Source organism: Rhamphochromis sp. 'chilingali' (assembly GCF_963969265.1).
Source record: "Rhamphochromis sp. 'chilingali' genome assembly, chromosome: 15".
NCBI classification, from domain to species: Eukaryota; Metazoa; Chordata; class Actinopteri; order Cichliformes; family Cichlidae; genus Rhamphochromis; species Rhamphochromis sp. 'chilingali'.
In genome coordinates this window covers 20,917,151-20,933,344 of record NC_137942.1, presented here as the reverse complement: position 1 = coordinate 20,933,344, position 16,194 = coordinate 20,917,151, and the positions used below count along the sequence as shown (strand labels likewise).

At 41.8% G+C, this 16,194-nt stretch overlaps 1 protein-coding gene across 1 annotated transcript; it reads left to right on the top strand.

Annotated features, from left to right (window-relative positions):
• The first annotated feature begins 514 nt into the window (after positions 1 to 514).
• On the top strand, positions 515 to 15,650 carry mapk3 (mitogen-activated protein kinase 3). Its single transcript, XM_080904703.1, has 9 exons — positions 515 to 1,021; positions 2,219 to 2,401; positions 4,229 to 4,418; positions 8,098 to 8,214; positions 8,331 to 8,445; positions 8,532 to 8,663; positions 10,475 to 10,584; positions 11,050 to 11,185; positions 12,528 to 15,650. The coding sequence occupies exons 1-8, from the start codon at positions 813 to 815 to the stop codon at positions 11,176 to 11,178; spliced, it is 1,185 nt and encodes a 394-aa protein (XP_080760829.1). The 5' UTR covers positions 515 to 812; the 3' UTR covers positions 11,179 to 11,185; positions 12,528 to 15,650.
• Positions 15,651 to 16,194: the final 544 nt, after the last annotated feature.

Genomic DNA, 16,194 nt, shown 5'->3' with positions numbered 1-16,194 from the left:
ATAGATAGATTATTTTATGCTGTATTTTATTATTATTATTATTATTATTATTATTATTATTATTATTATTATTATTATTATTCTGGTGTATATGGAAGAAGAAACATCCTGACACTAACACTTGTATATGTTTAAATGATGTTTGATATTTACCAACAGTAGTTGCCAGCTATATACTGGTAGTATTATTGCTGTTGTAATGTATAAATAATAATGTGATGCCTTATGTAATAAACCTGACATACAATAAAGTCTGTGTACATGTAAACAAAAAAGCCTCTCCTGTGACATTATCCTGCCACGGCGTGTTCAAACCACCATTTAAAACTATTTTTATTGTTCTAAAATATTTAATATACAAAAAAACAAAACAAGCCAAAGTTCAAATTCATCAGAAACTATTTAATTTGTTTTCCATAACAGCCAGCATGCAACATATTTCGGCACGCCCACTCGCGGCTGCTGCAAGTTTAATTCTTGTATGGCCGCTTGTTTTGCCTCACTACAGCAGCGGAGTAGGCGGTGCCTGTCGTTTGGAGCCAAATGACACGCTGCCGCCCAACGGAACCATCCTTTTAGTTAAATCTAACGCAACTCTTGCACGCGCATTTACGCTGACTGCTGAGACCAAATCCCCGCTCGCGCACGAAATCCATTTACGCTCCAGTAGTAGAGAGGGCCCAGTTGCTGCGCCCCGTCAGTCACACAGTCCGCACGATTAAAGCCTCAGACGGCCGTTAAAGAGCAGCTGAAAGCGGCGGCGGGGCCTAGTGACACTCCCTGACAGTCTCGGAGCGGTTTGGAGAGGAAGAATGGCGGATACAAGCAGCACTGCGGCGGTCGCGGCCGAAGCCTCCGACAGCGCTGCTGTCGCTGCTGCTGCGCCTGTTGCGCCCGATGCACCGCCCGTAGCTCCGGTGCCCAGGACTCCAGCCGAGTCCGTGAAAGGACAGATTTTTGACGTGGGCCCCCGCTACACGAACCTGTCGTACATCGGGGAGGGTGCTTACGGAATGGTGTGGTGAGTAGTAGCGCTTGTCATCTCTTGTCGGGCTACCGTAGCGCGAAGCGAACGCGCTAGCTAACATAATGTGTTTATTAGCAAACACTGTGAGCCAGCTCGCTTTAGCGGCTGTATTCTACAAGCGGGGTCGAGTTAATGTGTGTTCAGTCACGATGATTGGCACTTAAGACACTGTTGAACCTCTTGAGCAGCCTAGCTTTACGGTGACTCGGGTTAGCCGAACAGCCACAGGCGTGGCTATGAGCTTTACAGGAAACAAGATTTGGGGAGTGTTTGCGCAGGACGTAGTTTGCTACTGCAATCAGATCTTCTTCTGCAGGCGGCGTTTGACCGCAGAGGAAAGTTGGTTATCGCTGTAGCCACGTCCGGAACCAGCCTCAAAATCGCTCCGATCTCTGTTTTAATTCTGACAGAGCTGCTGCGGAGGATGCGAGTGACATTTGTGAGCCTTGCCGAGGCCTCTCCCTCGTGTTATCGACGTATGAGAGCTGCACCTTTTCGTGTGGACGTGTCCAACCATGTTAGATGCGTTTGATTATCAGTGTCATGTCGCTGCGTTCACAGCTCGGCCTCATGAACAATCAGATGGCACAGCAGCGAGATGGATGTTGGGCCCACACATCCCACCTCAGCAGGGCGCACACACCGTGCGGCTCTCTGCCAGCTCTGATAGCATAGTGCTATATTGTTTGTGCCATCGTGGTCACGTGACTTTGCTGCTGCTGCTTTCCCTGTTTGTAAACATTGACAGCAATAACTGTTTGGCACACTGACAGCGATCCAAGTGGTCTTGGAGTGTCTGTTAAACATGCGAAAGCTCCAAAACTTACATACATCCTCGCAATATTTCAGTGTGTTGTGCAACCCAAGAATGATCTTTCACTTAGTGTTCCTGATAAAGATGAGTGTCTTTTTTTAATGCAAAACTCACCACAAGAAAGAAACCATCCTCACCTTTTTTTCCAGCCCTGCCTGCTCCTCATGCATCCTACATCTCCATCGTGCTGACACTGCACCCACACTCCGGCCTACAGCTACAGTGCTTCTCAACATATTACAGCCAAAAAAAAGCCCCATTGCTTGTTGTTAGTAGTGACAGTTTGAAGCACCCTTATGGAGCTCAGTGTCAGCCCAGTTTGTAATACCGTATCTATGCAGTGTGTAATCTGACCCCTGTCCTGTGCCTCTTCCCAGCTCTGCTCTGGACAACTTGACAAACCAGCGCGTAGCCATCAAGAAAATCAGCCCATTCGAGCACCAGACGTACTGCCAGCGCACGCTGAGGGAAATCAAGATCCTGCTGCGTTTCCACCATGAGAACATCATCGGCATCAACGACATCATCAGGGCACAGCAGCTCGACAACATGAAGGATGTGTATCCTGCTTTTTCCATACGTGTTAATTTATGGTTAAAAAAATCAAGCAGGCAGTCACACTGAGATTGAGATGTTACTAAAGGAGAGACAAGAACATGGTTACATTAAAACTGTCTCAAGAGTCCATAAACTCTAAACAGAGTTTAATACCTGAAGCAAGTTCTGCGAGGTTGTTGTTGTTTCAGGGAATATGTGAGATCAAATTTTTACTGTGAAGGAAGTGAGCCATCTTTAAGATGCTGAGAACAATGACTAATATGAAATTTGCGAGTTTATTATGCAAACGCACTGTAGCACACTATTCTTTACTGGATTTAGCCAATGAAGAAGTCATGCAGCATCATGATGGTACAGATGCTGAAGTCAACTGCAGGTTTGTGTGTTTAAAAAGACAAAGTAGGGCTGTTTGATTACAGATGTTTTTGGGGGGTGGGGCTCAAGTACAGGTTTAGCCCTCACCTGTAACATTTGTGACTCTCGCAGAACTTCAACCACCTCTGGTTTTTCTCTCTAAGCTTGTGGCTCGGATAAGTCAGCTGTGACTGCACAGTTATTAAAATTGTGTGGCTTGTGGTGAATTTAGACCAGACGAGCAAACACAAATTATTAATCCATCTTTTACTTGCTCTGTGTGTGCATAGAGTTAAAGTCAGTAGGATGGGTTAAGAAAGGAAACCTGGAAACATTAATGCTGTGGCTGGTAGAGATCAATCAAATCTATAATATCAGATTTGCTTCACAGAGCGAAACATTTTCATCAAATGGCCTCGAGAGTCAGTCATTTGACCACTTTACTCAAACGGCTTGAGCTGCTGAATCATTGCTAAGATCTCTGTTATTCAGCCACATTGGGCAGTAGCGAGCATCCTCGGAACTCGGCACTGACTGAGAACAGTTGCATTGTCTTCTGAGAAACGGAAAGGAAATGCATGAGTCGCATTTTTTGTGTATCCTGTTGTTTTATCTGCTTGGTTTGCTTTACTTAGTCACGTAGTGTTTATATGAACTCGTGAAAACTTGACTGAGTTTGCTAAGGATAATCAAATCTGTCCGCTGATGGCATCATCATTTAGTTACTACTTTCTGTGTGTAGCTCAGCTGGTTAGTGCACCGTGCACTGTGGGCCTCTTAACCCTTTAACAAGTGTCATTCAGCCTAAGTGGACTTATTTTGGACTCAGGAACCATTTAAATGTTCTCTAAAATGGTCATGTAGTCACAGTAATATTAAGCACTTGTCATAAAAATCTAGTTTGAACTATTTTTCTGTCTGTGTTCAGATAGCAAATGGTTTGTGTCACAATGATGCAGCGAATATTGCTGTAAAACTCGTCTTCTTTTCTTTCCAAAACAATTTTTGTCTTTATCACAAACTGTAACAGTTGTGATCATTTAGGAGCGTTTTTTAAATCAACCAGGACTGTGCGCACATCTACCTGTCAGACTTTCCTCTATAAACCTACTGTTAATACTTGCAATACTTGCTGATCTGGATCTAGAACAGTTGAATGATTGAAATATGTATTTATGCAGTGCTGCAAAAGGATACCGAAGTATAATGGATATTCTAAATTTGGTAAAGCCACCTGTAGGCTCTTTTGGGCTATGTACACTCCTGCTAGAGTCTGTAGTCATTTAGGTTTTCTGTTGTTTGATTTGCACAACAAAATGACTCCTGACCTGAAAGGTTTACGAAAAAGGCTTCAGCCGATTTTCACTGGATTTGAACCATATTTAGCTGCAGAAAGCATCCACGAAGTGTTCCTATCCTCCAGCATCAGTAGATACTAGCTGTTGTTGTCCTCCTTGACCCGTGCATCCTTCTAGCTACATTGTGCAGACCCTGATGGAGACCGACCTGTACAAGCTACTGAAGAGCCAAAGGCTAAGCAACGACCACGTCTGCTACTTCCTCTACCAGATCCTGCGAGGCCTCAAGTACATTCACTCCGCCAACGTGCTGCACCGGGATCTCAAGCCCTCCAACCTGCTCATCAACACCACCTGCGACCTCAAGGTTAGCTCACATGTGCATGCCGCAATCACCATTTAAAACGACAACAATTTTTTATTTTTTTTTTTCCCTCCCCTTGGTGTGGGATAGTGGATTTTACATACTTGATACAGCATATGAAGGCTCTGAGTGTAAATCTGGTCATTTGACATTTATGTGCTGCAAAGTCAGTGTTATGTGGCATTTAGGCCATTTATTTCCATGTAATTAAACATAAAAGTAGCATTGTGGGCAACAGCGGTTACATCAGCCAGCTCTCAAGAAGATTAAAAAAAAAACTTCGAAGGAATGTTTGAAGGCTCTGCCAGGAAAACCAGGTTGCTACTGTTTTAATGATACAGTCTTTGGGCCTTGTAATGTATGCTGTATTTAGAGCTTAATTGACGGCTGTGTCGCTTCCCAGCTGCAGTGTGGTTTTGGTCCATCCTGGCCACGGCTTCGGACCACATCCGGGTGTTTTATTTTGAAAACTGACCAGATGCCCAAGGCCATTCTTCTCTCTTACTTTCCTTCCTGCTCAATCGGCTCTGTGCGGTGTGATGCGGCGCTTGTCAGAAATAGACCGGGCACATATTTTTAGCTAAGCAGTAGAGCTGGGCGATAGAACGATAACGATATGTATCGCGATATAACTTTTACTCGATAGAGAAATTAAGCTATCGCGATAGACCTCGCCGCTCTTGTCCTCAAAAAAAAAAAAAAAAAAAGGTCAGCCAATCCAAATTAGGTAGCGCAGAGCCGAACCAATCACAGCCGCAGCGTCACGTCGCGTGACTTGTTACGTACAGCACAAGTGCCAAGCCGCACGTGTGTTTGTTTGGGAAGCAGCCAGCGGGTAATGGAGCCAGCGCGTAATGGAGGAAATGAGTGTGCCGAGTAGAAAAATCAACCGAGCGTGACCGAAGAGAAAACAGATGATGGTTCCAATGCCGGAGAGATTGTCGAACAGAAGAGCCAAAGAAGTTCTGTAGTGTGAAGGTATTTCGGCTATTTCAAGTCTGACAAAAAACAGAGTAGCGTGCACTGTAAATTGTGCCGAAAGCAAGTCTGGAAATACAATAAACTGGTGCATGCGTCACACTGTGCGCCACGTTATCCGGTTGTTCAGTGATGACGCGACGAATCCTACTTCCGGGTCTAAAGTAGTCTGCGTTTAATATGGCTTTTGTGTTGTTAACATGCTTAATGTTATGTATTTTCTTCTATTTGATCTCAAAAAGCTCCTAAAACAGTCAGTGATCACTGTTGACCTCCCTCGGCTTTTATTACCGCTAATCATTTATTTAAGCTCAGTTTTTAAAACCTTAGGATGTAACTACAGCCCAGCCCATGCAGCAGTATATGAATGACTGACCTCGTATTGTGGATGGATTATCTCAGTTGTTCTCCTGGCTGAAGTTTGGTCCTTTTACAGCATCCTGCCATGCGATTACATTTGTTCCTGACCACCGAGAACACTCAGGTTAACTTTTATCGAGTGGAAAAAAGTTAGCTTGTTTATATTATGCTAACATAGCTGTGTCGCTAGCGGTCACGTAGCACATCATTATATAGCAGCTAGCCCAACTTCAGTAACCCTACAAACGTTACTGCTGTTTAGTTTTCTGTCTTCATTTATGCTGGAAGTGATAACAGAGCTGTACGTTTTAATTTGTTTCCAAAACCCCGCAGTCAGGACATGCTATATTGTATTTAGATAGAAGCTAGCGAGCTAACTCCCTGCTAACTTCTAACTCCGTTAAATGTCATAAATTCCGTTTTCATGGATGCCTGGATGTTAAACTCAATTGTTACACCTGGTAGAGCAGAACGCTGATCATTTTATTAAGGATGAAAGACTTTAGACAGTTTTTCAACTCTCAGTAATGCCATAGTGATCGTTTGATATATGGACCTGCAGCGGAGTTTAGACCCAGACACTGCTAGTGACGTCAGACTGAACAACCGGATTGTTTCGGTGAAATGAATTTCTACAATACTGTTAATTCTACTCTCTGCAGTGTTTAAATGCTTACATATACACACAGTTACTGTCCCTCCACACAGACGACTCGGTTCTGCTTCTATGCCCCAGCTTTGTTTACTTTTTCCCACCGAGGCTTCTAGACTTCTGATTGGCCAACATTTCTGCACGGTTAGGAATCTAGCGCCACCTGCTGCTTTGGCATGTTCATAGCAGCGTTTTCCTTCATTTCTGCCTTTATGTGTGGACGGGATTCTTTTTTTAAAACGAAAACGGAAAATCTCCGTTTTCAAAAATACCCGTGTACGTGTGGACGTAGCCTCAGTCTCTGACTGGAAGCGCTAATTCGTCATTCGGCTTTTGTCAGACTAAAGTAACTGTTTGAAAAGCTCAGCTATACAACAAGGAGAGATTGAGAATTTCCTTTTAGTTCTCAGTTTATTTGATACTGACAAAAGTTAGTCAGTTTTGTCTGTTCTTCTGTAAAACAAACTAAGATTTATTTTTAGAATTAATATTTTGTTTCTAAGTGGAATTGACAATTTAGTCTGTTTCGTTTGTTCTATTTTGAAACTTAAACGCTTTAGCGGCTGCCTTTTGTGTAGTTTGCAATATTTGCCTTTATTTATCTGAAAAAGTCTCATGTTCCTTAAGTACATCTACCCTGTTGAACTTATTATGGGAAATAAATATTTAAATAAAAACAAGCTGCTGATTATTTCACATTTTACTTGTGAGCAACGGCACATTTAAATCTTACAAATATAGTTATTTGGCTTATATCGTGATAGATATCGTTATCGCCTGAAATGAAAAAAACATATCGTGATATGAAAAAATCTCATATCGCCCAGCTCTACTAAGCAGAGAACATCTACCTGGAAGCTTCTGAAACGCACCGCAGCACATCTGATGAGAATGACAAGTGTTCACCTCAGCTGGCTTCAGTCAAATTTTGCACTTTCAATGAATTTTAGTATGAAATGACTAGGCTCTCTAGCTCATGCTTCTTATTTTATGACAGAAAACGATCCTGAAAACGATCCTAAAAACACCTCTCATGGTGTCTAAAGTAAGTAAGGATGCAACCACACAGTGTAAACGGTGTTTCTGCGAGTGTATTGGGAATTACAGATAAATGATAGGAATATCTTATCTTTTAAGGAATCATAAAGATTTTGTAAGAAAGTGCATAAAAAGTGATGAAAAATAATTTTTTTAAAAAAACAGTAAAACTTGAATACAAGGCAAACAAAATCTCATCTCCAATCTTTTTTTTCTGTTGTTGTTGTTATTTTGAGCCATTTGTTTCAATGTTGCACAGCCTTAGAGTAGTCCGGGTGAACTATGAACCTTCAGCCATCAATCCCTGGATTAGTTGGATCATGTGGGAGGAGTAAGGAACAAAGGCAGCTCGTGTTGCTGTGGTTTTCTGAAGCCTTCCCTTCCAGAGGAATAAATGCATCTAAACGAATGTTCCTGCAGCTATATACTGGATCTGTTTCCCAACAATGTTACTTACTGTACGTTTCCATATAACAAGACCAAAATCATTTAAAATAACTGTGTTGCATGCATATTAAACAGAGAAGAAAACTACATCTAAATCTAAAATAACTTTCTGAACATGCTTCACTACTTTCAGACACTCTGGAGTTTTGTTCTGGGCCAGCTGGCAGACTGCTGTTTTTGACCTCTGACCCTCTGTGTTGTTGTCAGATCTGTGACTTTGGCCTGGCGCGGATAGCCGACCCAGAGCACGACCACACTGGTTTTTTGACTGAGTATGTGGCTACTCGTTGGTACAGGGCTCCAGAAATCATGCTCAACTCCAAGGTAAGACTGTGGGTAACTGATGAGGGGTTTTTTTTTTTCCTTTTTAATTTATTTAGTTTTCGATAAATAAAAGATAAAAATCACAGTTGGGCTAAGTGCGTGTGTTTGTGTCTCAGGGCTACTCAAAGTCCATTGACATCTGGTCGGTGGGCTGCATCCTGGCTGAGATGTTGTCCAACAAACCCATCTTCCCTGGGAAACACTACTTGGACCAACTCAACCACATACTGGGTGAGACATACTTCTCTCTTATTTCCACATTAGAGATCAGTGATGTTAATGAGCAGCCGTCTTGAGTCTCCTTGTGTTTTTTACAGGCATTCTTGGCTCTCCATCTCAAGAAGATCTGAACTGCATCATTAACTTGAAGGCGAGGAACTACTTGCAGTCCCTGCCTGAAAAACCCAAGATCCCGTGGGAAAAGCTGTTCTACAAGGCAGACCCTAAAGGTACTGTGGCATGGTTTATTTGCAGTCCTGAATACTAGCAAGGAGTGGACATTTATATACTTCAGCATTGCTAAAGATGCAGTGTTTCACTGACTTTATCAAGACGTTACCCAACAGAAATGTACAAGAAAGCGTACTTTCTTTATGACACTAAGTCATGCTCGATTAGGCCCATGTGAGAATATAACTGGTAATTTCCCCATGATTTCACAGCTGCTGAGTTTTCTTCTCTGGATATAGTTTTGATTATCAAATGAGCTAAGGTTCCCCACAGTTTTTACTGATCTAGAAAAAAAATCTTGAACTAGTAATCAGTTGTTTTTTATGCCGCCTCAGGCAGCTTCCTCACCTAACTGTGTTTTCATTGGTGCGAGTGCATCTAGGGCAGACTATTTCCTGAGCCCTGTACTTCAAATCAAGTTCAGCATAGCCAGGTTGTCTTTCTATTATCTGATTAACTTATGTCTGCTACTAGGTCGATGCCTAATTTATGATCTTGCGCAAACTGTTTTGTTTGCGTATGGATTGAGAGAGAGAGGGGGGGGGGGGGGGGGGGGGTTTGCACCCACCATAAATGTGCTCCAACATCCCAGCTGCACGTAGCTGGTCGGGGAAGACCTATGTGTTAGTCGAATGCTGATTGTTTGACAAGAGGGTTGTCGAGGCATGGGATAAGCGTAGAGAAATCATCAAAAATCATAAAATGCAGCATGGAAAGCACTGTGCAGTGGAAACATTTCATTGTTTGTAACACTGTTTCACTTCAGTTTTTTGTGGGTTAGAACTTCTCTCTTCCCCTTGGCTGGCTGTTGTACCAGCAGCACCAGTAAGAATAACCCTCAGGTCTGTTCTACCACATATTTTGTATGCTGCCTCCACTGACAGCAGATGTTCTCTACAGGTAGATGGGCAGCCCACGCACTACCAGCGAACTGCCAACTTGCTGCCGCCACTGAACTAAAATTTCAGTTTCAACCGACATGCGTATCCAAGTTAACCCCGGAGTTTTCCATGCACCTTCAGATGAAGAGGGTGGTGCTGAATTTTTACAAACCGAGATAAAACTGTTCCATAGGAAAAGAGGTTGAAGACACGACAAATAAATTAATGTTTAAAATAAGGTTTTGTTTGTTATTATCGTTTCAGCTGCACATTCTGTCACGTTTAAGTGTCCGAAAACAAGGCAGACTCCAACGCGATTGATGTGGTTTATTTGCAGTCTTGGCGTATACAAATACAAACAGGTGTTCTGTTTTAGGATCCTATATTAATGCTCATAAAACACTAAAATAGTTAATTGTTTGCAGCCAGTCAGGAGAAAGTTGCCTCTAAGGTACACACTTTATTAGGGCACAGGGGTGTGACCTCACTTCAACAGATGTGAGGTCACACCCCTCACACCCCTAAATGAGATCAGCTGTAAATCAGGATTGCTGTGAGCAACAGAGATTTCCTGTTAGCGACCAATTAGCAAACAGCAGCATCAGGAAATGATTCACATGATAAAAACCTGCACCAACGCCTTTAAATAAGCTGTGATATATTGGATAGAGAAATTGCCATATTATTATAATGCATTTGTCTCAACTAATATTTAAAAAATGGCTCATTTTGTGTGTTTGTGTGTTCTGAGTGAGTGGCAGGATTTAAGAAACTGTTGGAAACTGAAACGCATCAAACTTCTGGAAATGTTTCACGTGATGTTTGCTCGGGTCATCAGTTATCGGGTGAAAATTAAAGAAAAGCTGTAGGTTATATTTTTGCATAACCTGGCGAGTGAACTAACTAAGCTCCTTGTGACTTTAATGCAGCTCTCGATCTGCTGGGCCGCATGTTGACCTTTAACCCCATCAAGCGCATCACCGTCGAGGAGGCCCTGGCTCACCCTTACCTGGAGCAGTACTACGATCCTTCAGATGAGGTAAAATACAATCTTTGTTATGTGCAAAATGCACAAAGTGTTAAATTTGTGTGGTAAAGAGTTTTACACAACATACAAGCTACATAAGGAAGCTGGGTTTAGCCATTTTTCTACCGTAAGCTAAGATTTGATTTGATTTGCAGCTATATTGGACTGTGCTGTGAAGCCTCTTAGCAGTGTTTGGATTAAGTATTAAGTTTCCTCTCAGGTTGTGTAACTATAAGAGATTCAGTGCAGTAAACACATGTTCATTGTACTGTAGACTTTATTTTACCTGTGAGATTACTGCTGCTTTGTGTAAGTGTAATAATCGTGGTTATGGTGTGTGGTGTCGCAACAGTGTGAAACTCATGCAAGCCACCACCACACTGCGCTTCTCACTTTGCAAATGCAGAGCAGCGTTTTCACGAAATGACTCGTAACATTCTGCTGCTGTCTGTGCGTGCGTGTGTGTGAAACGTGCAGCCTGTCGCAGAGGAGCCCTTCACTTTCACCATGGAACTGGACGACCTTCCCAAAGAGAGGCTGAAGGAGCTGATCTTTGAGGAAACGGCCCGTTTCCAGGACAACTACCAGCCGCCGGTTCGCTCTTGAGACACAGGTACACAAAAAAGGCTGCTTTCTTTGCACCCAAACTCAAAGCAGCAACACAAGGTTAAAAACACAAAGTATATTATGGAAGAAGACACACACTTTTCCCCACATTAGCTAGATTTAGTACTTTTTCATAACACCTCTACATTAAGTTCTTTTGGAAATCTTTCTTCCTCACCTCATTGGACTACACAGCTACAGCTTGAGCTAGTCTTTCTAGTTTGAAGTCTTTTCTGCATTATTTGAGGCTAAAATCAGTGGGGGTTTTGGTATTGCTTGAGCTAATCTCGCACCATCTTAGGGATGATTACAAACATGCCTTGCATTGAGAAATCCTTTCAGATCAGGCTGAGATAAGCCAAAGAAAATCAGGAAAGTGAGATTTTTCAGATCTAGTCAACAAGCTGTAAGAGCTCTGGATAGATTTAGTTGTGGTGTGCATCCACTAGATGTCAGTGGAGTCAAGTGCTGCTCATGCAGACACTTAGACAAGCCACAGCCTAGAGTGCAAACTTGTTACAGATCTAAAAAACTACAGTAAATGTACAGAAGCAGTTTGCTTCCAGATTGGGGAATTTTGGTATACATTGACAGGACCTCACAAAGTAGTTGCTGATTTGTCGGCTGCACATCCATGATGTGAATCTCCCGTTTGATGAAGATTTAACTTTGAGTACAGTTTGAGGTTTTTGACATTGTGCGTTACAGTATCACCACAAGCCTCAACTATGATATGAGGCAAGAAGGATCTGTGCTTTCATGTAGTTTACCTTAAATTCTTACCCTACCAAATGTCACAGCTGAACTGAAAACTGTTGTTGTTTTTTTGTTTTTTAAGCCTCAGGTTCCTCTTCTTACCAGGAAATTAAAGAGACGCTCTTCTGCATATCCGTCTTGTAAGGCGTGGTTACTTGAGTTACTGTTGCCTTCCAATCAATTTGAAGCAGTCTGGCTATTCTCCTCCGACATCAATAAGGGATATTCACCCAGAAAACTGCCGCTCATTAGACATTTTCTCTCTTTCAGACCATTCTCTGTAAACTTTAGAGATTGTTTTGTGGGAAAATCCCAGTAGCTCAGCCCTTACCTGCTGTCATGTGATTTGATGGGTAGATATTTGTGTTAATAAGCAGATGTACCTAACAACAAAGTGGCCGGTGAGTGCAAGTGTCCACTGAAAAACGTCTTTCTTTGACCGTTTTATTCTACATATTAGGTCACATTTGGTTTCAGCTGCACTACGTCCTGCATGGAATCGGTGGTCAAATGTTACTTGGCAGGATTCTAATAATAGGATTAAATGATGTCATTATTAAAGTCTTCTGTTTCTTTTTCTTTTTTTTCTTTAGTCCTGAGGAGTGACAAAGAAGCGCAGAGGCTCGGAACAACTTGCTAAAAATAAAAGAAAAACGCATCATCAAGAAACCAACAAAAAGATAAAACCAAGAAATACAAGCATTAAATTGCTAATCTTTCCATTTCTACTGCAAAGAGAGAGCTAAGTTTAAATTTGATTTCTGTGCTTGGGTGGGATGGTAGGGTCTGTCGTACTGTTTTAGTTCTTTTTTTCTTTCTTTCTCCATTTTTATGCCTCATCTACAGCAACACGCTGTCCCTTTCCTCCTCATCAAACCTTTTCTTTCATGTCGCTAACCTGTCTGAGCTTCTCCTGTTTCTCCTCTTTGTGTAGCCTCCTCTCATGTATACACACGTACTACTGTATTAACCAACACCATAACTTTCTTGTCATGATCCATGTAAATTACGACCTTGTAAAACTGAGGGCTAAAAGAACGGGGTATGTTAAATCGGGTGTGTATGTACATACAAAAAAAACTTGTTTTTTCTTTTCTTTTTTTAATTGTGCTTGTTGCAGTTTTTGTTTGTACAACATTGTTTAAGGGTTGTTTTTTTTTCTTTTTTCTGAACACTTGATTTTGAAACAAACCGATGTTTTTACTGGCATGTTGGCAGGATTTCATTTGTTATCGGTCTTTTTCTTATAAAAGTGTATGATGTTCATATGAATGCATGCATTCCTGAAAACTTACCAAAGTGGCTGAGACATGCAAGGGACTTGGCTGGCGAGCAACATGGGAATAATAAAAGAGCAGGCAGACTTTTCCCTCCTTCTTATATGTGGACAGTCGGTTGTATCCAGGAGGCCGTGCATGACTTGGGCTAAAAGCATAAAAATAGTTTCTCTTATTATGTGTTTGTGCAGTCATAGCGTTCATACTAACGCCCATGGTGCTTTGTGCTGGGTCAAAAACGCCCAAATTATCGCCACTCTAGGAGAACTGCACGTAAACCATCAGCCTAACTGAGTTGAAACGTTTTCCTTTATTAAATGTAAAACGGTGGGGTCGCTGAACACGCTCTCAGTCTTATTTTCTGTAACCATTTTGGTGAACATGCATCCTAGAAAATGGGGTCTGGTTTTGTTTGACCCGGGGTGCCTGTCATTGAGGCCTAACTGCGAGCGAAGACTCAAATCTAGCCACCCGTTAATACAGAGTGGGATCTCCTCACCTTAAGCCACCGGGGAGACGAGAGCAAGCTCATTAAAATTCCTACTAGGAAACTAGTAAAACCTGCTTTTGGTTAATGTGAGAGCTGATTGCACGTGGCAATGACTACCTGTTTTTGGGTTTCTGTTTTTTACGACTCCTGTTGAAACCAATTGTCGGCTCAGCGCACAGCCAAGCACCCATCATCGCTCTATGGTTGTGCTGTATATATTATATTTCCAGTTACTCCTTACTGGGTTGTTTTTTGGGGGGGGCTGTGTGTAATTTTCCCAGCTTCCTTTTCTGGTTTCTCCAGAGTGTTTTCCCTTAGCTATGTCCTTGCATCTGTTTGGTGTCTGCTCCCTCCTGTCTTTGCTCTGGATGTGACTGTATTAACTGTTGTTTGGTAGATCACATACCTGAGAACAGTATAGGATGTCCCTCCCCCTCCAGAAACAGACCAACCCATGCACTGGGTCATCCCTCTCATGCAGAGCAGTGATGCTAACAGATGCACCTGCGCCTCGTGTTTTGTGCTTTGTTTTGTTTTTGTTTTGTTTTTTTTGCAGCAAACATCAGATTTGTGTCGCTCTCTGAAGCCATAGCCAGCACTCTGGGATCAGTGTGAGGCTTTTTGGTGCATGTGGTAATGCTCATTCTGGTTGTTCAGCCACCCGACTCTCACCGTGCTTTTCTCAAAGGGCTGCCTTCCACTCCTTGCTTTTTTTTTTTTTTTGTAAATGTACCCGCCTCTTTTCTGCTTACCCACAGCTGAATTGGTGAACACTGCGCGCCACCGCTGCCGCTTTCCGCCTCCCTTCTCTGGTAGCCATGTGTCCGTCTCACCCACATCATGGACGAGGGAGAAACTCGCTCCAATCACGCGACTCAATCAGCACGTCTGCACTTTGTCTCTCCAGCCTTGCCCCCGTTTTGTTTTCCCTTCCCCGCCCTGTCTAGCATCCTGCTTGTTGAGCTTTAAGTTTAAAGTGTTGCGTGTTTTCAGACTCATGGATGGTCTGCGGTGATTCGTCTATGTACAAGTGTTTGTGTATCTGCTCATCAGTAACGTAAAGCCAAGACTCCTCTCGTCATGTGCGTGTGTGAGAGATGGAACTTGTTTCTTTGCCGCCTGGGCCGTCTCCCTGCAGTTACCTGTAGTTTCAGATCTTTGAGATGACTGTCATGCAGATGTTTTGTTTCATATGTACATTTGGGCTGCCCCTCTTATTTTATTTTGTTTTTTGGTTTTGTTGTTGTTGCTTTGTTTTTCTTTTTTTTGTGGTTCAGCCATCAAATCAAACATCTCACTGGTTAATCATGAGAACAACCCAAGAGGTCCATGTTTTGCTATCCTCCTGACACACACAGACACTCCCCCTCACTCTCTATCTTAGGGGGTGTATCTGTGTGTTTATGAAAAGTTGCACTTAAACACACCATCTACATTCACACAAGTTTAAAGGCCCATCTGTCACAGGGCCTGTTTCCAGATATTGATTTTAAATGGGTCGTCTTATTATTGCTATTGTTGTTATATTGGTGAGATATTGTTTGGGGTAGGTTTTTTTTTTTTTTGTTTTGTTTTGTTTTGTTCTTTTTAACATAAAAGGGAGTTATAGTTGGGTGTTGTTGTTTTTTTTTCTTTTGTTTTTTTTTTTGTTTGTTTGTTTTTTAATTAGTATGTTTTTAATTTGTATTTTTCTTATTTCTTTTATGGGCGTGATTATTATTGACAGTGTTTTCAGTCAGGAAACTTGGTTTGGTTTGTTTTGTTTGTGTTTTTTTTGTTTTGTTTTTTTTCCCTTACAAGATCTTATAAGGAATTATTTTAAAAGAACATATAAGTAGACTGTCAAAGAGATATGAGTTGTTGAGGGTTATAGTCTGTATATTCTATGGGTATTATGAATTAAACGATTAACAAAAACACGTTATATACATACAATTGAATAAAATTTCCTGATACTGTTGAAATTGTGATGTGGTCTCGTTTTCTCTTTTTGTTTTTTTATTAGCTAATAAAAACATCAAAAGATACTTTATATTCAAAGGTCAATATTATTTAGTTTTATAGGTTTAATATTGAAATTCATCGCCAATATTGTAACCTTTGAGGAAGCACTTTGACAACAGTGCAAGGCAAGAAGAGATGTCGAACTACAGGGTGGGGGAAAGGTTACCAATGTCCAGTAATGGTTTATAAATAGTGGTCCGTATTTTGTGTGTGTGTGTGTGTGTGTGTATATAATGTGAAAATTATGGGTTCTACCACAGAACCTTGTGGAACTCCATAATCAAGACTTTTCTTGTGCCATTTCTTGTGGATTTTTATGTGATGAATCCAAGTACACTGCTAATCAGAGTATAGCATCATGTCAGTAGAACCTGTGGGAGATTGATCTGGACATTTAAGTAGCAGAGGGGGGTTGTTAATTGGTTTCGGCTGCTTTGGTGTTAATGAAATTATCAGCAGGTGCAGCAGAGGGGCAACAATGAGACACCC

Excerpts from the sequence above, each read along its gene's own strand:
- mapk3 (XM_080904703.1), top strand. The coding sequence starts at position 813 with ATGGCGGATACAAGCAGCACTGCGGCGGTCGCGGCCGAAGCCTCCGAC. Across the intron at positions 8,215-8,330 it reads AAATCATGCTCAACTCCAAG|GGCTACTCAAAGTCCATTGA; the intron begins GTAAGACTGTGG and ends TTTGTGTCTCAG. Across the intron at positions 10,585-11,049 it reads ACTACGATCCTTCAGATGAG|CCTGTCGCAGAGGAGCCCTT; the intron begins GTAAAATACAAT and ends TGAAACGTGCAG.